The sequence below is a fragment of the Salvia hispanica genome, chromosome 6, assembly GCF_029641045.1.
Source record: "Salvia hispanica isolate PSC_SH4W2 chromosome 6, Shi_PSC_v1, whole genome shotgun sequence".
Classification (NCBI taxonomy): domain Eukaryota; kingdom Viridiplantae; phylum Streptophyta; class Magnoliopsida; order Lamiales; family Lamiaceae; genus Salvia; species Salvia hispanica.
Window position 1 is genome coordinate 42858613 of NC_142697.1, and position 13658 is coordinate 42872270.

Below are 13658 nucleotides of genomic sequence, written 5' to 3' on the forward strand. Positions count from 1 at the left end.
CTTAATACATTTACTTCACTCTCATAATATTTCTCTAAATTTCTTCTAATTTTGGCTTTCTGCTAAGAAACAATCCTTCTCTACAAACTACTGATTCACTTCTCAGAAACCCTAGCTCTCGTCGCGTTGAGCGAAATTTCTGTCCTTTTTGCGCCTTTTCTGGTGAATTTTCAAGGATTTCGAGCTTCCCGAAGAAAATCGGCGTGTGCATTGTTGTTTGGTGAGCTCCTCTGCTTCTTCTACTGATTCTCGTTTGTTTCTAACGTTTTTACTTCGTTTTTGGGGATAAAAATGGTGTTTGATTTCCAGTTTATGCAGCGAGAAGGTGTACGGAAAACCATGGGGTTTGATTTTGATGTTTGCTTTGTTTCCGTCAAAATTTTCTTGTGATTTTTCTAACCGTGTCGCCGCGTTTTTGCTTATTGGGAATTTTTAATTGTTAGTATTTTTTTATTCTACGTAACTGATCACTGTTGTTTATTTATTTATATGTGATTATTTGCATTTGGTGTTTAATTTTATTTTGATGATTTTTTAATCGGTGAATTCGTGTAATGTTGCTTGCGATTTTGCAATGTTTTGGTTTAGCAGTTGGTTTTCTGATATTTTGCGGTTAGTTTTTCATTAATTAGCCGATTATTTTAGTTGATACACTATTTGCATTTGGTGTTTACTTTTTTAGATAATTTTTGGTCGTTAAATTCGCAAATGTAGCCTGTGATTTTGCAATGTTTTTGTTTAGCAGTTGTTTTATTGATAAATTGCGGTTGTTTTTTCGTTAATTAGCCGATTAATTTAGTTGATACGTTACTAATTACACCTTTAATGAGTTCCCTGATTATACTTCAATTAATTTTTTTGACTGCTATTAACATAGCGATAATTTCGTTGCAGGAAACGTAGGGGGCTTACCTTTGTCAAATAGTAGACTGTTTATACATTAATTATGAGTAGCAAAGATTCTCAGACTCCAATTGGCGGGTCGGGCCGGGCTGGGCCATTGGTAGCAATGAAAGATCATGGTGGCTCTGCCGCAGCAGTTAATACAGAGAGACGATTGATCACCTTCAATGGTAATGGCAATGTGGGACGGGTGGGATATGGAAGGTGGAATGGCGAGCTGCTGGAGGATCAAGATCACGGCTTTCGAGCTGGGGACCTTGTGTGGGCGAAGATAAAGAGCCAACCGTGGTGGCCGGCTCAGGTTTACGACCCAAGGGATGCCTCAGAGCTCGCACTGAAGCATAGCCGAGAGGGCTGTGTGCTTGTGTGCTTTTTTGGTGAAGATTCTTGTTCTTGGTGCTTGCCCGTGCAGCTAGTACCTTTAGTCGAGAATCTTGATAGTATTTGGAGTGAGAGGCCTTCGAGGAGCTTTGAGAAGGCGGTGCATAGGGCGTTCGATGAGATAGGGAGGCTTATGGAGTCGAAGATCTTGTGCAGGTGCATATCGTTGGAGAAAAGGGGCGATCTTGCTAGGCCTGTGGCAAAGAATGTTGGTGTCAAGGCGGGGTTGCTTGTGCCAGAGGTGGACTTTGACCGTCTCCCTATCCCACAATACGAGCCTGCTGATATACGTGCAAAACTTGTGCGATTTGCGAGGACTGCCTCCTTTGGCAATGTGCTTGATCTTACAGTCCTGAGGAGCTGGATATCTGCGTATTCGTATGCAGAATGTGGTGGTAGGCGGCTTGCTGCGTATAGTGAGCCCGTTTTAATTGAAGAGCTGGAAGATAGTAGAGTAGTGAGCCCCTTCTATTCCCCTGAACCCACCGATGATGTTAAGAAGGTCTACAAAAGAAAGAGACTGAGAACTGCTATTGGTGGTGGATTTAAGGATGATCGTTTGGTTGTTTTCCAACCAAATGAAATCGAATCTAAAGCCGAGCCTTCTACTGCAAGGGAGAGGAAGAAGAGCAAGTATCTGTCTCCTCCTTATACGAATCTGAACGAGATAGGCTATAAGCCCTGGTTCGAGATGAGGAAGTCTTCATTTCTTGAGGAGCTGGATGATGAGAAGGCCTCTGAGAAAGATAAAATGGCTTCTCTGGCATCAGATGTTGAAGTAGAGGTGAATGAATTGATGCTGAGGTTAAAATCCGCAGCTGTTGATCGTTTCTACCTGAGAAACGAGGGCCATCTCGATTCCATCTGCAGCTTCGCCTCAGCATACAGAAGCTCCACCTACCTGCACGGCGCCCACTTCAAAACGTACCTCCGGTGCAAGAAAGTGAGCAGCCGTAAGAGAAAGAAGCTCACTGGCAGCCCCAAGGTTTTGAGATTGACTGCGCCTGCACACGAGCCAACAGATAGTCTCGTGTTGGATGCTAGACTGATCGGGAAGAGGGTCGACTCGATGGCTAAGATGCTGGAAAGCTGTGTCTCGAAGTTCTCATCAGACGACAAAGCTCGGCTAAGAGAAGAGATGAACGGTCTGATCGAGAAGGTGGAGGTGGCAAGCGATAAGGTGAGGTTGATAGCTGAGAAGAGCTCCTCTTGAATGAAGAGATAGGTAGTCTTGTTTTTTGAAAATTTGCTTTGAGGATTTTGAAATTTTTCTGAATGTTTCTTCATTTTGTGGTGGGGGAAAACAGTTTATGTTTATACTACTCCTAACAACTGACCTTTTCTGGAAACAATATACATTAATCATATCATGAATCTACGATGATTTTGCATTTCAATTTTTGTTGATTTGCGTGTATTCAGAATGTGTTGATTGATTTTATGTTTCTTCAGAGTTTTGATGATTTTCATCTTATTTATTGAGAGCTAGTAACCTTATTTTTTGGGTCTTTTGTGGATTTGGCATGCACTAATTATGCACTGAATTGCACTCGGCATGCACTAAATATGCACCGATTGTTTTATAATTATTTTTTCAATCGATTATGTATGAACTTTCGGAAAATACCATCACAACTTTTTTTTAAGGCGACACTCACAAAAATAATTATTGATTTTATTTATTCACAACTTTATACTACTATTGTTTTACATGTTTCCAAAAAACTCGAGTATTTTGTAATTTTTGACATTTTAATTTAATTTTTTAATATACCACAATGAATCAATCAAAATATAAACTAAATAATCAAATGCTACTCAGTCTCTCCCAAAACTAATTGCAGCTTAATATTTTCTTGATTTTGACTACTTCACCAAAAATCAGAAACAAAAAATAGAAAGAAATCAAAAAGAAAAACAATAAAAAATAGGAGTATTAAACTTAATGAAATGGGGCCCAAGGTGCTGTGAAAGCCCAGTTATTTATTAGAAATGGGCCCATTTCTTTATAAAAGGAGACCAAGAGCTCGTGTTTGAATAAAAATTGATTAAATTCATCTAACAATAACAAAACCTACCCGCTACTTAATAAGCTAAGCCGTTCATATAGGGGTGGCAAATCGTGCGTGTCGGGTCGTTATCGTGTCGACACGATAACGACACGAACACGATAACAACAAACACGAACACGACACGTTAAGAAAACCTCAAACACGAACACGAACACGACCCGCTACCCTCAGACACGAACACGACACGAACACGACACGAACCCATTAACGACACGAACCGTTTCGGGTCAACACGACACGAACACGACACGAACCCATTAATGACACGAAAATAAGTATTGAAAAATGAAAATAATAAGAATAATAATATAAAAATATTATGTGTTAATAAGAATAATAATATAAAAATATTATGTGTTAACGGATAACACGAACACGACACGAACACGCATTGTTAACGGATAACACGAACCCGACACGAACACGACACGAACACGACACGAAATTTTCGTGTCCTTAATGGGTCGACCCGATAAGGACACGAACACGATAAGCTCTGACCCAAACCCATTAATTTCGTGCCGGTTCGTGTCGTGTTATCGTGTCGTGTCAAAAATTGCCAGCCCTACGTTCATAACATAATTCTTCATTTAATTGAATTTATATCGAATTCTAAAAGTTGCACCTGAGACTGTGACCGACTCACCTACAAACATTAAATCGATTTTAGTATGAATTCAGTTCCAAGATGACTACAAAATGGCACTAACTATAACAAGCAAAAAATTATTTAATACTAATAAATACCTGCAAGAATTATGCATTTTATTGATTAACAAAATACAAAGAGTTCAAGGCACAGAAAAATTAGCTTATAACATTCACATACAAATTAATACTCAAACCAAAAAAAAAAAAAAAGAACAAAGAAAGTGCAACGGTCTACTATAATGACACAATTGAATAAATTTAAATACAATCATAACTTGTTAAAATTATCCATAAACACTTAACATAGCTTACAAGAAAGGCTTAGCTTGTTCGTCTCTGATGGTCTTGTGGTAGAGTTGGCAACGCTTGAACCCAAAGATTTCAGATACGAGTTCACTGTGATGCAACCGTTAAATTTATGTTTATTTATCATTAAAAAAAGGCATAACTTGTGAATGAAGGAGCAAAATAGACAATCACAAAGAATATTCCATCTACAAATATTTCGGTCTCGTTTAATTGGCAAAGAGTGAAATTCTTAAAAATATGATTTTTTGGAATTGTGATAAATTATATAGCTAAGGAATTGGATTAATTTTCTTATGTTTTATAATCAAACATAGTTTGGTGATAATTAAGGTAAACACAAAAGTGAATTACCTCAATTGCCCTTTTTGTAGTAATTAATTCCAGCAGAAGAAATCCTCCCAAAACCCAAGTGGCCAATCTCGGCCAGCTCAATCCACAACTCCTCCGCGCTTACTCCCTCTCCGGCGACCACGATTTCAAGCTCGCACTTCCTCTCCTCCTCCACCTCCACCCGCCGCCGGCTCCTCCGCAGGCGGCGGCGCGCCACCGCCCACGGCAGCTTCACGAATGCCAGCACGAAGCAGTTGACCACCGCGCACGGGCAGCAGCACAGCGCCACGCAGTCTCCGATCGCCAGCGCCGCGCACGACTTCGCTCCGGCGCGGCGGTGCGGCGATGGATTGCGGTCGTCGTCCATTTTACTAGTACTGCTTCTCAATTGATTCTAATTTGAAGAAATTTGAAATTCGATTGATCTGTGAGAACAACAAATTGGATGAACAATCGAGCTCGGATTTCTCTCTCTAAATCTAAATTCATATGAAGAAGACGTGAGTCAAGAAAGGGAGAAATATATTAATTGCGTTAACGTGCCAAATATGGTGCTTTCCCATGCAATTATATTCTTTTTCCATTTTTTGATAAATGACGTATGCCTAATTTGCATTCATTAATACTACCGATATTAATACGCATTTGACGTATGTTAAACATCGCTATTAAATATAAATGGATAAATATTACTCTTTTCGTCCCCAATAGGAGTCATATTTGGTATTGACACGAGTTTTAAAAAATGTAAACAATAATCAGTTAGAAAAGTTAGTGGAATATGAGCTCCGCTTTTTTTTTTGTATTGATTTTATAATAAAATGTGAGTGAAGTGAGTTGGAGGAATATAAGACATACTTACCATTTATAGGAAAAGTAAAATGTGATTTTTATTGTAGGACGACCTGAAATGACAAAATATTACTTTTATTGTGTGAAGGAGAGAATAGTATTTCTTAATTAGTGTACATTAATTTGATGAATGTTGTTTTAGAAATTCTACAGAAAATTACTCCCAATAATTTATTTAATTGTTCAGTTTTCATGCAAACATTAAGAGTAAAATGATCTGTGTAATTTATCCTATCAATATTTAAGAATGATTTGATAGTTACCAATGACAAAAACGTTTTGGTACATATAAATGTCCAAATGCTAATATACCAATTAATTAGTTCCTCTTTACCTTTTTAAACTTGTGTACTTCTCTGATTTTACATGTTTATCAATATTAGGTAGAGAAAAACAAAATTAAGTGCATAACATTTGGTTGTCAATAATATCTCAAACTAATGGAAACAATCACCATATAGGTATAAATAGATATGTTATAACATTTAGGAAAGTAGGCATTCCACTAATTAAGATCTCCACCAATTACCTTTGAACAATATGTTGACGTCTCAAAAAAATACTTTTTGGGGAAAAGAGGAGGATTTCTTATTATGAAATGAACAATCACAACAAAGTACTATATATAATCCAATATTTCATTATATATTAAGGAAATAAATTAACCTAAAATCATCAAAGTAACCCCAACCTACAAGTCTACAATCCTAGCTTAGCTAGGAAAGCCAAGAAGTGAGTTTTATAATCATATATAATTTGTTAAACAAAAACTCTATATAATCATATTTATAAAAATGTGACTTTTACTTTTAATTTCAACCATGTAACTTCTACCTTGCGTATTTGTAACATAAAATCATCAAAATAACCCCCAAAAAACTATGGCTATACATGTATATAATTCTATCATGATCTTATGTGGATAGTATATCTCATTAAAATTATAAGAAATTAGTAGAGGGTGAAAAATATTCTAAAAAATACATGGTGTAGGGGTGACTAACAATAGTAGGGTCGTTATATTTTCCCTGAAAAATGAAAGAAGAAGATTTTGAGGAATATGAGGAACGATACATAGAGACACAGAGGTAGAAACAAAAGTTGTTCTCGATTGTAATGTCAGTAAGTTTTTTCTGTCAATGTAATACAAAAAGCTATTCAAACTGATTCTTATTCTGTCTTTGCCAAAACATATATATTTTGTATTTTGGGACTACAAATTATTGCTCTCTTTCTGTAATTACAAAACATATATTTTTCACTTTAAACAAAAATATTTGCAGTTTCACTCTTCATGCAAGATAAAATCCATCGTTATGGTATTTGTGGAAATGTTTAATTGAAATAGTATACTAATTACAATATTACATGTTTCTATATAGAGAAAAATCGGAAAATATGCAAGAAATTGACTTTAGAAATAAAATTCTATTCGAAATGTATTATCAGTTTTATTTCATCATTCACCTAAATTCCTCAGTGTTCATAATTTGGTAGGTTACTCCAATTCCACAAATGAACTGTAAATTTAGGACCTAAGAGAAATTTGTTATCAGTTCAGGGTGCAAATTGAATGACTGTAATTATAAATTTGAGAATTTCAAACATTTTTTAGTATTTAAATATAGTTAATGAGTTTTCATTAAACCAAGTTGACCATGTATTCAATAGATTTCATGAAATTTAATTAGAAGTGAAGTGAAAGCGAAAATGGATTACAAGGATAATTTCTTTCAATCAAACGCTAATATTAACTTCAAAGTGCTAAAAATTAAAAAATTAGATATTACTATATGAAAGTACATTTCCAAGAGGCGTTCAAACTTAGTAAAAGCATCCACAACGGCAAAAAAAAAATGTCCCCATCTCGTCTCGGAGGGACGAGACGGCGTTGTGGGCGTCGTCTCGTCCCCATCTCGTCGCCAACCCGTCCCGCGTCTCGTCGCGGCGAGGCACCCCGCGAGACGTCTCGCCACGCGCTTGGGCGACGTGGCGAGCTCCAGTTCATGCGTGACGCCCACTCGCCGTCCCGCGAGTGGGCGTCGTTTATATCCGTTAAAATTGATTTTTTTTATATTTTTTTTAAAAAAATCAGAAAAAATTCAAAAAAATAAAAAATATATATATAAAAAATTTCAAAAATTATACTAGCCGTTTATAGCCGTTTATAGCCGTTTTTTACAAATTTTTTATTTTTTTTTAAATTTTTTTTATGCCCCAAATCACTTCTATAAATACCAAATCATTCCCACAAATTATCCACCATAAAAAAACTCTCTATTCTCACTCAAACACACTACATTCTTCATCTCAAAATATTTTTCTTCTCCCAAATTTAATCAATTCATGGATCCATTTGAGCTAATGCGTCAACTAATGGAACAATCGCTAGAAGAAGATCGACGTAGGGAGGAGGAGGAAGCCGCGGCGCGTCAAAAGCGAACCCGGAAATACATCCATCGTGACAGGGAGCAAGCCGCCGCAAGGTTGGTACGCGATTACTTCTCTAACAACCCGATATGGGATGATACCTACTTCCGTCGCCGTTTTCGTATGTCACGCCCGCTATTTTTGCATATCGCAAATACATTGGCGGCCCGGGAAGAGTTCTTCCAAGAAGGTTTCGACGCTACTGGCCGTCCCAGTCACACGACGCTCCAGAAATGTACTGCAGCTCCGTCAGCTTCCTACTGGACAAACGACGGATTTGTTCGACGAATACCTACACATCGGAGAAACCACTGGGAGACTTTGTTTGATGAAATTCTGCAAAGGCGTCCGGGCAGCCTTCACCGACGAATTTCTGAAGAAGCCAAACACCGCGGATTGTCAGTTTCTGCTCCAACTTCACGAACAAGCACACGGGTTTCCCGGGATGCTCGGGAGTGTTGATTGCATGCATTGGCAATGGAAGAATTGCCCAACGGCGTTGAGAGGGTCATACACGAGCGGCTACAAAGGCACCCACCCCACCGTTATACTCGAGGCCGTCGCCGACTACCGACTATGGATTTGGCATGCGTATTTCGGGGTCCCCGGCTCGAACAACGACATCAACGTGCTCAACCACTCCGACCTCTTCACTGAAGTTCTGAATGGTAAAGCGCCGGCCATCAACTTCGTCGCTAACAACCGCCAGTATAAAATGGGGTACTATCTTGCCGACGGCATCTATCCGAAGTGGCCAACCTTCGTGAAGACGTTCAATAGGCATGCGAACGAAAAACAGGCTCTTTTTGCGCAGAAGCAAGAGGCTGCTCGCAAGGATGTGGAGAGAGCGTTCGGGGTTCTTCAAGCTCGATGGAACATTATCAAAGCCCCTGCTCGTACGTGGTTTATAGATAATATGGTCGACATCATGTATACGTGCATAATCTTGCACAACATGATTGTTGCCGACGAAGGACCTCGGGCGGGAAATTGGTTCGACCCTGAGACCGCGGGAAGCTCTACCGCAAGTAGTCCGCCTCGCAGTGGATTGCATCCGTCTTTGGAAGAGCGGATGTGTATTCGGGCTAGGACACGTGATTCTACCGCCCACGGCCAACTCCAGGAGGATATAATGGAGCACATTTGGGCAAAATTTGGCAACGAGTAGACGCAAATGATCTTCATTAGACAACTCTTTGCCTCCATTTTTTTTTAATGGTGTGTGTTTTTATTTTTTTAGGATTTTAATTATGTGTGTTTTTATTTTTTTAGGGTTTTAATTATGTATTTTTTTTATTTTTAGGATTTTAAATTGTAATTTTATTTTATTTAATGAAGTGTGTTTTTTATTAATTGGATTTGTTGAAAATAAAAATGAAAAATGAAATTGAATGAATAGTTAAGAGATGAGATGGTTAAGAGATGGATTGATGTGGGTGCTATCTCTTAGTTAAGAGATGGAGTGAAAAGTACAGTGGAGCCCATGAATAGTAAAGAGATGAGACGGTTAAGAGGCGGATAAGAGACACCGCTGTGGATGCTCTAATAATAATACTGAATTACTGATTATTATCAATGAATATGATAGAAACAGCTATTTAAGTGTAAGGAAATAAGCAAGAAGATTAGATAAAATTGCTAGAACAAGCACTAAATTCAGAGTACCTGCGTTAAAATTAAATAAAGCATTCTCAAAGTAGTAACAATATTCTGTGTTGATTGAGTGTTGACAATTCCTAAAACTTTTAATGCGTAATTGCGTATACAATTTTAATATATCCACTTTAATGCTTAATAAAGGGTATCGAAAAATAGAATCAGAAAAAGAGGGAAACAAATGTTTTTTCTCTTCGAATTTAACTCTACTCACAACATATTATAATGCTTGTTCAAAATTACTACTATGATTTTGTATCAAGGAACAAAATAAACCATAGAAATGCGATCAATAAAATTAAGGCGTATTGAAAATAAATAGTAGTAGTATATAAAAACACAGACATACCTCAAAATTTGTATCACCTATTCCAGCTTCTGCATACTGCAATGTGGGTTGCGTGTGTATTTGTGCGAGCATTGTGTGTTTCTATGAGCATGTTCAATATTGTGTAAAAATGACGTATAGTGTGTAACAAAATGTTGCAGAGCCTCCGACACAACATGTATCTTCATGTCAAGTTTTAGGCACGTTGTCGAGCAGCACACATCCGTCTCGACGAATGGCATGGTGCGTGCTGCACACGTCATCTCATGGCAGGTTTTGCTTTTAGCGTTTTATTTATTTATTTTTATTTTTTTAAAAATGAAATTATAGGAGGAAAATTAGCAAAGGAGTTTTATAATGGGCTACTTAAAATGGGCCTTTCAGATGAAACTACCTTTAAAGTTGAGGTCAATAACTACAATTATATTTTCAAAATCACAAATTCTTAACTATGGAAGACCCATTCATACTTGATGCTCTTCAAATGATACAACAAAATTTGATTTATAATCATATCTCATCATTCATTCATTCTCACAACGTTGCGGTCTCAACATGAGCTGCCTAAGCTCTGCGTTCGACAGCTCATACCGAGGCCGGCAGCTGGACGAGGCGCCCCCTGTTAACGAGGCCACACTTATGCCCGTCTCAGCAGCCAGCCTCTCGACCTCGTCTCCTCTTTCCATCACTTTGTCGAAGCAAATGTACCTGCTGCCGGGGGCTGCCTTCTTCATCTCCTCAAACACGCGCACATGCGCCTTAGCTAGCGTGTCGATGCTCACTGTTGCCAGCAGGCCATATGCATACATTTCCTCGGCTCCTTTAAGGTATGCAATGGTAGGTGTTGGATTTCTCCTGTAGAAATCCGTGCCAGTGATGAGCCCGGGGCAGATGGTGGCCAGCTTCACGCCACTGGCTTTGGCAATCTCCCACGCGGCCTTCTCTGCCCTCAGCTTCCCAAGCGCGTACCAGAGCTGTCGATGATTACAGGCAGAAACAAAAGGTTAGGATCGATTCTAGCTAGACCGTGATTACACGACCACGCTAGTGAACTATATATACCTTTTTGTTTACGCATATAGACTCATCACTCCAGCACTTGTGGTCAATGACACGCATAGAGCTGTCGCGCCAAATGCAGGCCAAGAGAGACGAGGTGAGCACGCAATGTCTAACAGAAGGCGAAAGCCCACACGCCCTCACGACGTTCTTGCTCGTATTCACTTCAATCTCAGCCATGGCTTTCTACACAAAAGAATTTAAGTTAGCTCATCTAAAAAAAGCATTACATCAGCCACAACTCAGTGGATCAGATTCTTGAACTGATTAAACAGATTGTAATCTAATTTCAGCAATTTAACATCAAAACTACATAAGGTGCAATAGTTATATCCAAATCATGTTCCAACACTAGGTTAACAATACTTAAACTACTCATCCTTCATCAATGAGAAACCAATTTTTTACTGATGCAAACATTCAATACTCACAGAGTAGCCGGACAGCCCAGCCGGATCGACAAAAGCAGCAGGGTGGAAGACGACACGGCAGCCATCAAACGCCTCGGTTAGGCTTTGAGTCTCAGTGAGCCTGGCCATCACGACTTCAACTACACTGTTGTTAAGCCTCATTTCACCGGATGTTTCCATCTCCCTCAGCTTCTCAACATCCTCTGCATTTTTCCGATTTCAAAGCTGTTAATTAGTTACACATCGCACCAAACAATACATGCAAAATGTGTGAGTAGCATTCATTTTTTTTAGCTGGAAAAGCATTCAATAAATAGGCCTGAGCTTCTCCCGCTCATGCCTTTAATGCTGAAATTCACGGAATAACGGATTTATGATATATAAAAATGGACAAAAAATAAATTTAACGATTAAATTTAAAACAAAATTCAAACCAGATCAAATGATCAATAATCCAAAAATGTTTGCAAAAATCTCAATCGAGATTTTGATGAATTCGTTGTTTGATTTCTGAGCAAAAATTGACGAATTCGATATATAAAAAAACGAAATTACTCGAAAACAGCAACCGACCTTCATTATCGACGATGATGCGAACAGAGTAGCCGTTGAGCAGTAGCTGGTTCACGATAGCGATCCCGAGATAGGATACGCCGCTGGTGACGCAGACCATCCTGTCCAAGGCGTCGCCGGGAAACGCAGTCACCCTGGCGCCGCCGAAGCCGTCGCCGGCCTTGCGCCGGTTCACCGCGGCGCACGATAGCATCCGCCGGAATTCCTCGAGCTCTGCCTCCTGCCTCACAATTCCCATCGCAAAAAACTGAATTTGGAGAAGAAAATGAACAGAAAAAAGACGGAAACATAAGCGAATCATGAAAAAAGCGCTGCAGCAGATTATATCGATCCCAATTACTTCGGCTATCCAACAACTTGCGGTAGAGTTTGAAAGCAACAGTTAAGTGTTCCTACACTTCAAATACAAATTTTAATTGAAGCCCAAATGAAATTCATACAAATTTGAAATATTATAAAGTAGATAAAAAGTGGGATGCCTCTAAATATTGTACAAACTCATGTCAATAGACCACAGAGAAGTATCAACAGGAAAATGTTCAACAGAATTTCAACAAAAGTCAACTATTGATGTTGTGTTGATACTGTTGATACTCTATTGACATTAAAATCTAGAAATTTTACATTGTGTTAGATATTGTATTGAAACTGTGTTGAAGCAGTTACAATATATAAATTTGTATTTTATCAGTACCCAATGAAAAGTTAACAATGTTCAAATGCGGAGTTTTATTAAATTGAGGCGCAAATAAATTTTTTGTATGATTCATACAATTTGAAATATTTTTAAACAGCATAAAATAAAAATAAAATATTTTATACTAGCATAAATTATGTAATTGCATAGTATAAATTAAGCTATAAAAAGTGTTGAATTTATAAGCTTCTACTCCCTCCGTCTCCTTAAGATGACATGTTTTCCTTTTTAGCTTGTCCTAACTAAGATGACACATTTCCTTTTTCGGTAACTTTCTCTCTCCAATTAATACACTCAACCACTTTTTCTCACTCCTATTAAAATATCTATCTTTCTTTATCTTTCTACTTTAATACTTACACCCACTTACTCTCTCTCCATTTAAACACTTTAACCAATAACTCTTAAAATTATGTGCCGGTTAAATCATGTGTCATTTTAGTCGGGACGGAGTGAGATTGTCTATTTCGTTAAAATATATGGTTGAAAAAGACATTAATGTCTTGTCAGCGCTACAATAAAAATGGGAGTTCTAGCTACTAGTACTACTACTACTAGTTAAAACTACATATTGACTATGCAATAAAAATACACTTCCAAAATTTTTTTTAAAAGCTTAAAAAATATTTTCATGCATTCTTTATTAAATCTTTTTTCCAAAGTCCCCTTGTATATATTTCAAATACCATAATGAGACAGCAGCAACATTTTTCTTCAACCTTGACGTTCCTAATATTCGGATTTGGTTATAAGTTATAACCTCTTGCTATTAGACTATTAGTAAAGAATTGTTTTTTGGCCACTTGATTAGTAAGAGAAATTGAAATTAAATGCTTGAGAAAAATGGATATTGGAGGTTTAACATTTTTCTGGAAAGTCAGACATGGAGTGAGACATATGACAAAAAATAAAAAATAGATGCAACTATATCCATCAGCTAGTCACGGTCCAATTTGAGAAACGTCCTATTTTATGAAAAAACATATTTTTCTGATGTGACACTAATA

General features: G+C 37.8%; 3 protein-coding genes across 3 annotated transcripts; 1 reads left to right on the plus strand and 2 right to left on the minus strand.

Annotated features, from left to right (window-relative positions):
• Positions 1 to 2646, plus strand: LOC125203297 (uncharacterized). The gene is made up of 2 exons (XM_048101612.2): positions 1 to 220; positions 895 to 2646. Exon 2 carries the CDS (start codon positions 947 to 949, stop codon positions 2495 to 2497), a length of 1551 nt encoding a protein of 516 aa, XP_047957569.1. The 5' UTR covers positions 1 to 220; positions 895 to 946; the 3' UTR covers positions 2498 to 2646.
• A 1618-nt stretch (positions 2647 to 4264) lies between these two features.
• On the minus strand, positions 4265 to 5153 carry LOC125203826 (uncharacterized). Its single transcript, XM_048102297.2, has 2 exons — positions 4668 to 5153; positions 4265 to 4403 (listed from the first exon to the last, which is right to left on the minus strand). The coding sequence occupies exon 1, from the start codon at positions 5011 to 5013 to the stop codon at positions 4669 to 4671; it is 345 nt and encodes a 114-aa protein (XP_047958254.1). The 5' UTR covers positions 5014 to 5153; the 3' UTR covers positions 4265 to 4403; position 4668.
• Positions 5154 to 10275: 5122 nt separating this feature from the next.
• Positions 10276 to 12370, minus strand: LOC125207714 (cinnamoyl-CoA reductase-like SNL6). Its single transcript, XM_048107178.2, has 4 exons — positions 11955 to 12370; positions 11403 to 11584; positions 10975 to 11157; positions 10276 to 10886 (listed from the first exon to the last, which is right to left on the minus strand). Exons 1-4 carry the CDS (start codon positions 12253 to 12255, stop codon positions 10437 to 10439), a joined length of 1116 nt encoding a protein of 371 aa, XP_047963135.1. The 5' UTR covers positions 12256 to 12370; the 3' UTR covers positions 10276 to 10436.
• Between the last annotated feature and the right edge of the window lie 1288 nt (positions 12371 to 13658).

Coding starts and splice junctions, on each gene's coding strand:
- LOC125203297 (XM_048101612.2), top strand. CDS start 947: ATGAGTAGCAAAGATTCTCAGACTCCAATTGGCGGGTCGGGCCGGGCT.
- LOC125207714 (XM_048107178.2), bottom strand. CDS start 12,255: ATGATTCGCTTATGTTTCCGTCTTTTTTCTGTTCATTTTCTTCTCCAA. Junction 11,158..11,402: donor CTGGGCTGTCCGGCTACTCT/GTGAGTATTGAA, acceptor TCTTTTGTGTAG/AAAGCCATGGCTGAGATTGA. Junction 10,887..10,974: donor CTATATGCGTAAACAAAAAG/GTATATATAGTT, acceptor AATCATCGACAG/CTCTGGTACGCGCTTGGGAA.
- LOC125203826 (XM_048102297.2), bottom strand. CDS start 5,013: ATGGACGACGACCGCAATCCATCGCCGCACCGCCGCGCCGGAGCGAAG.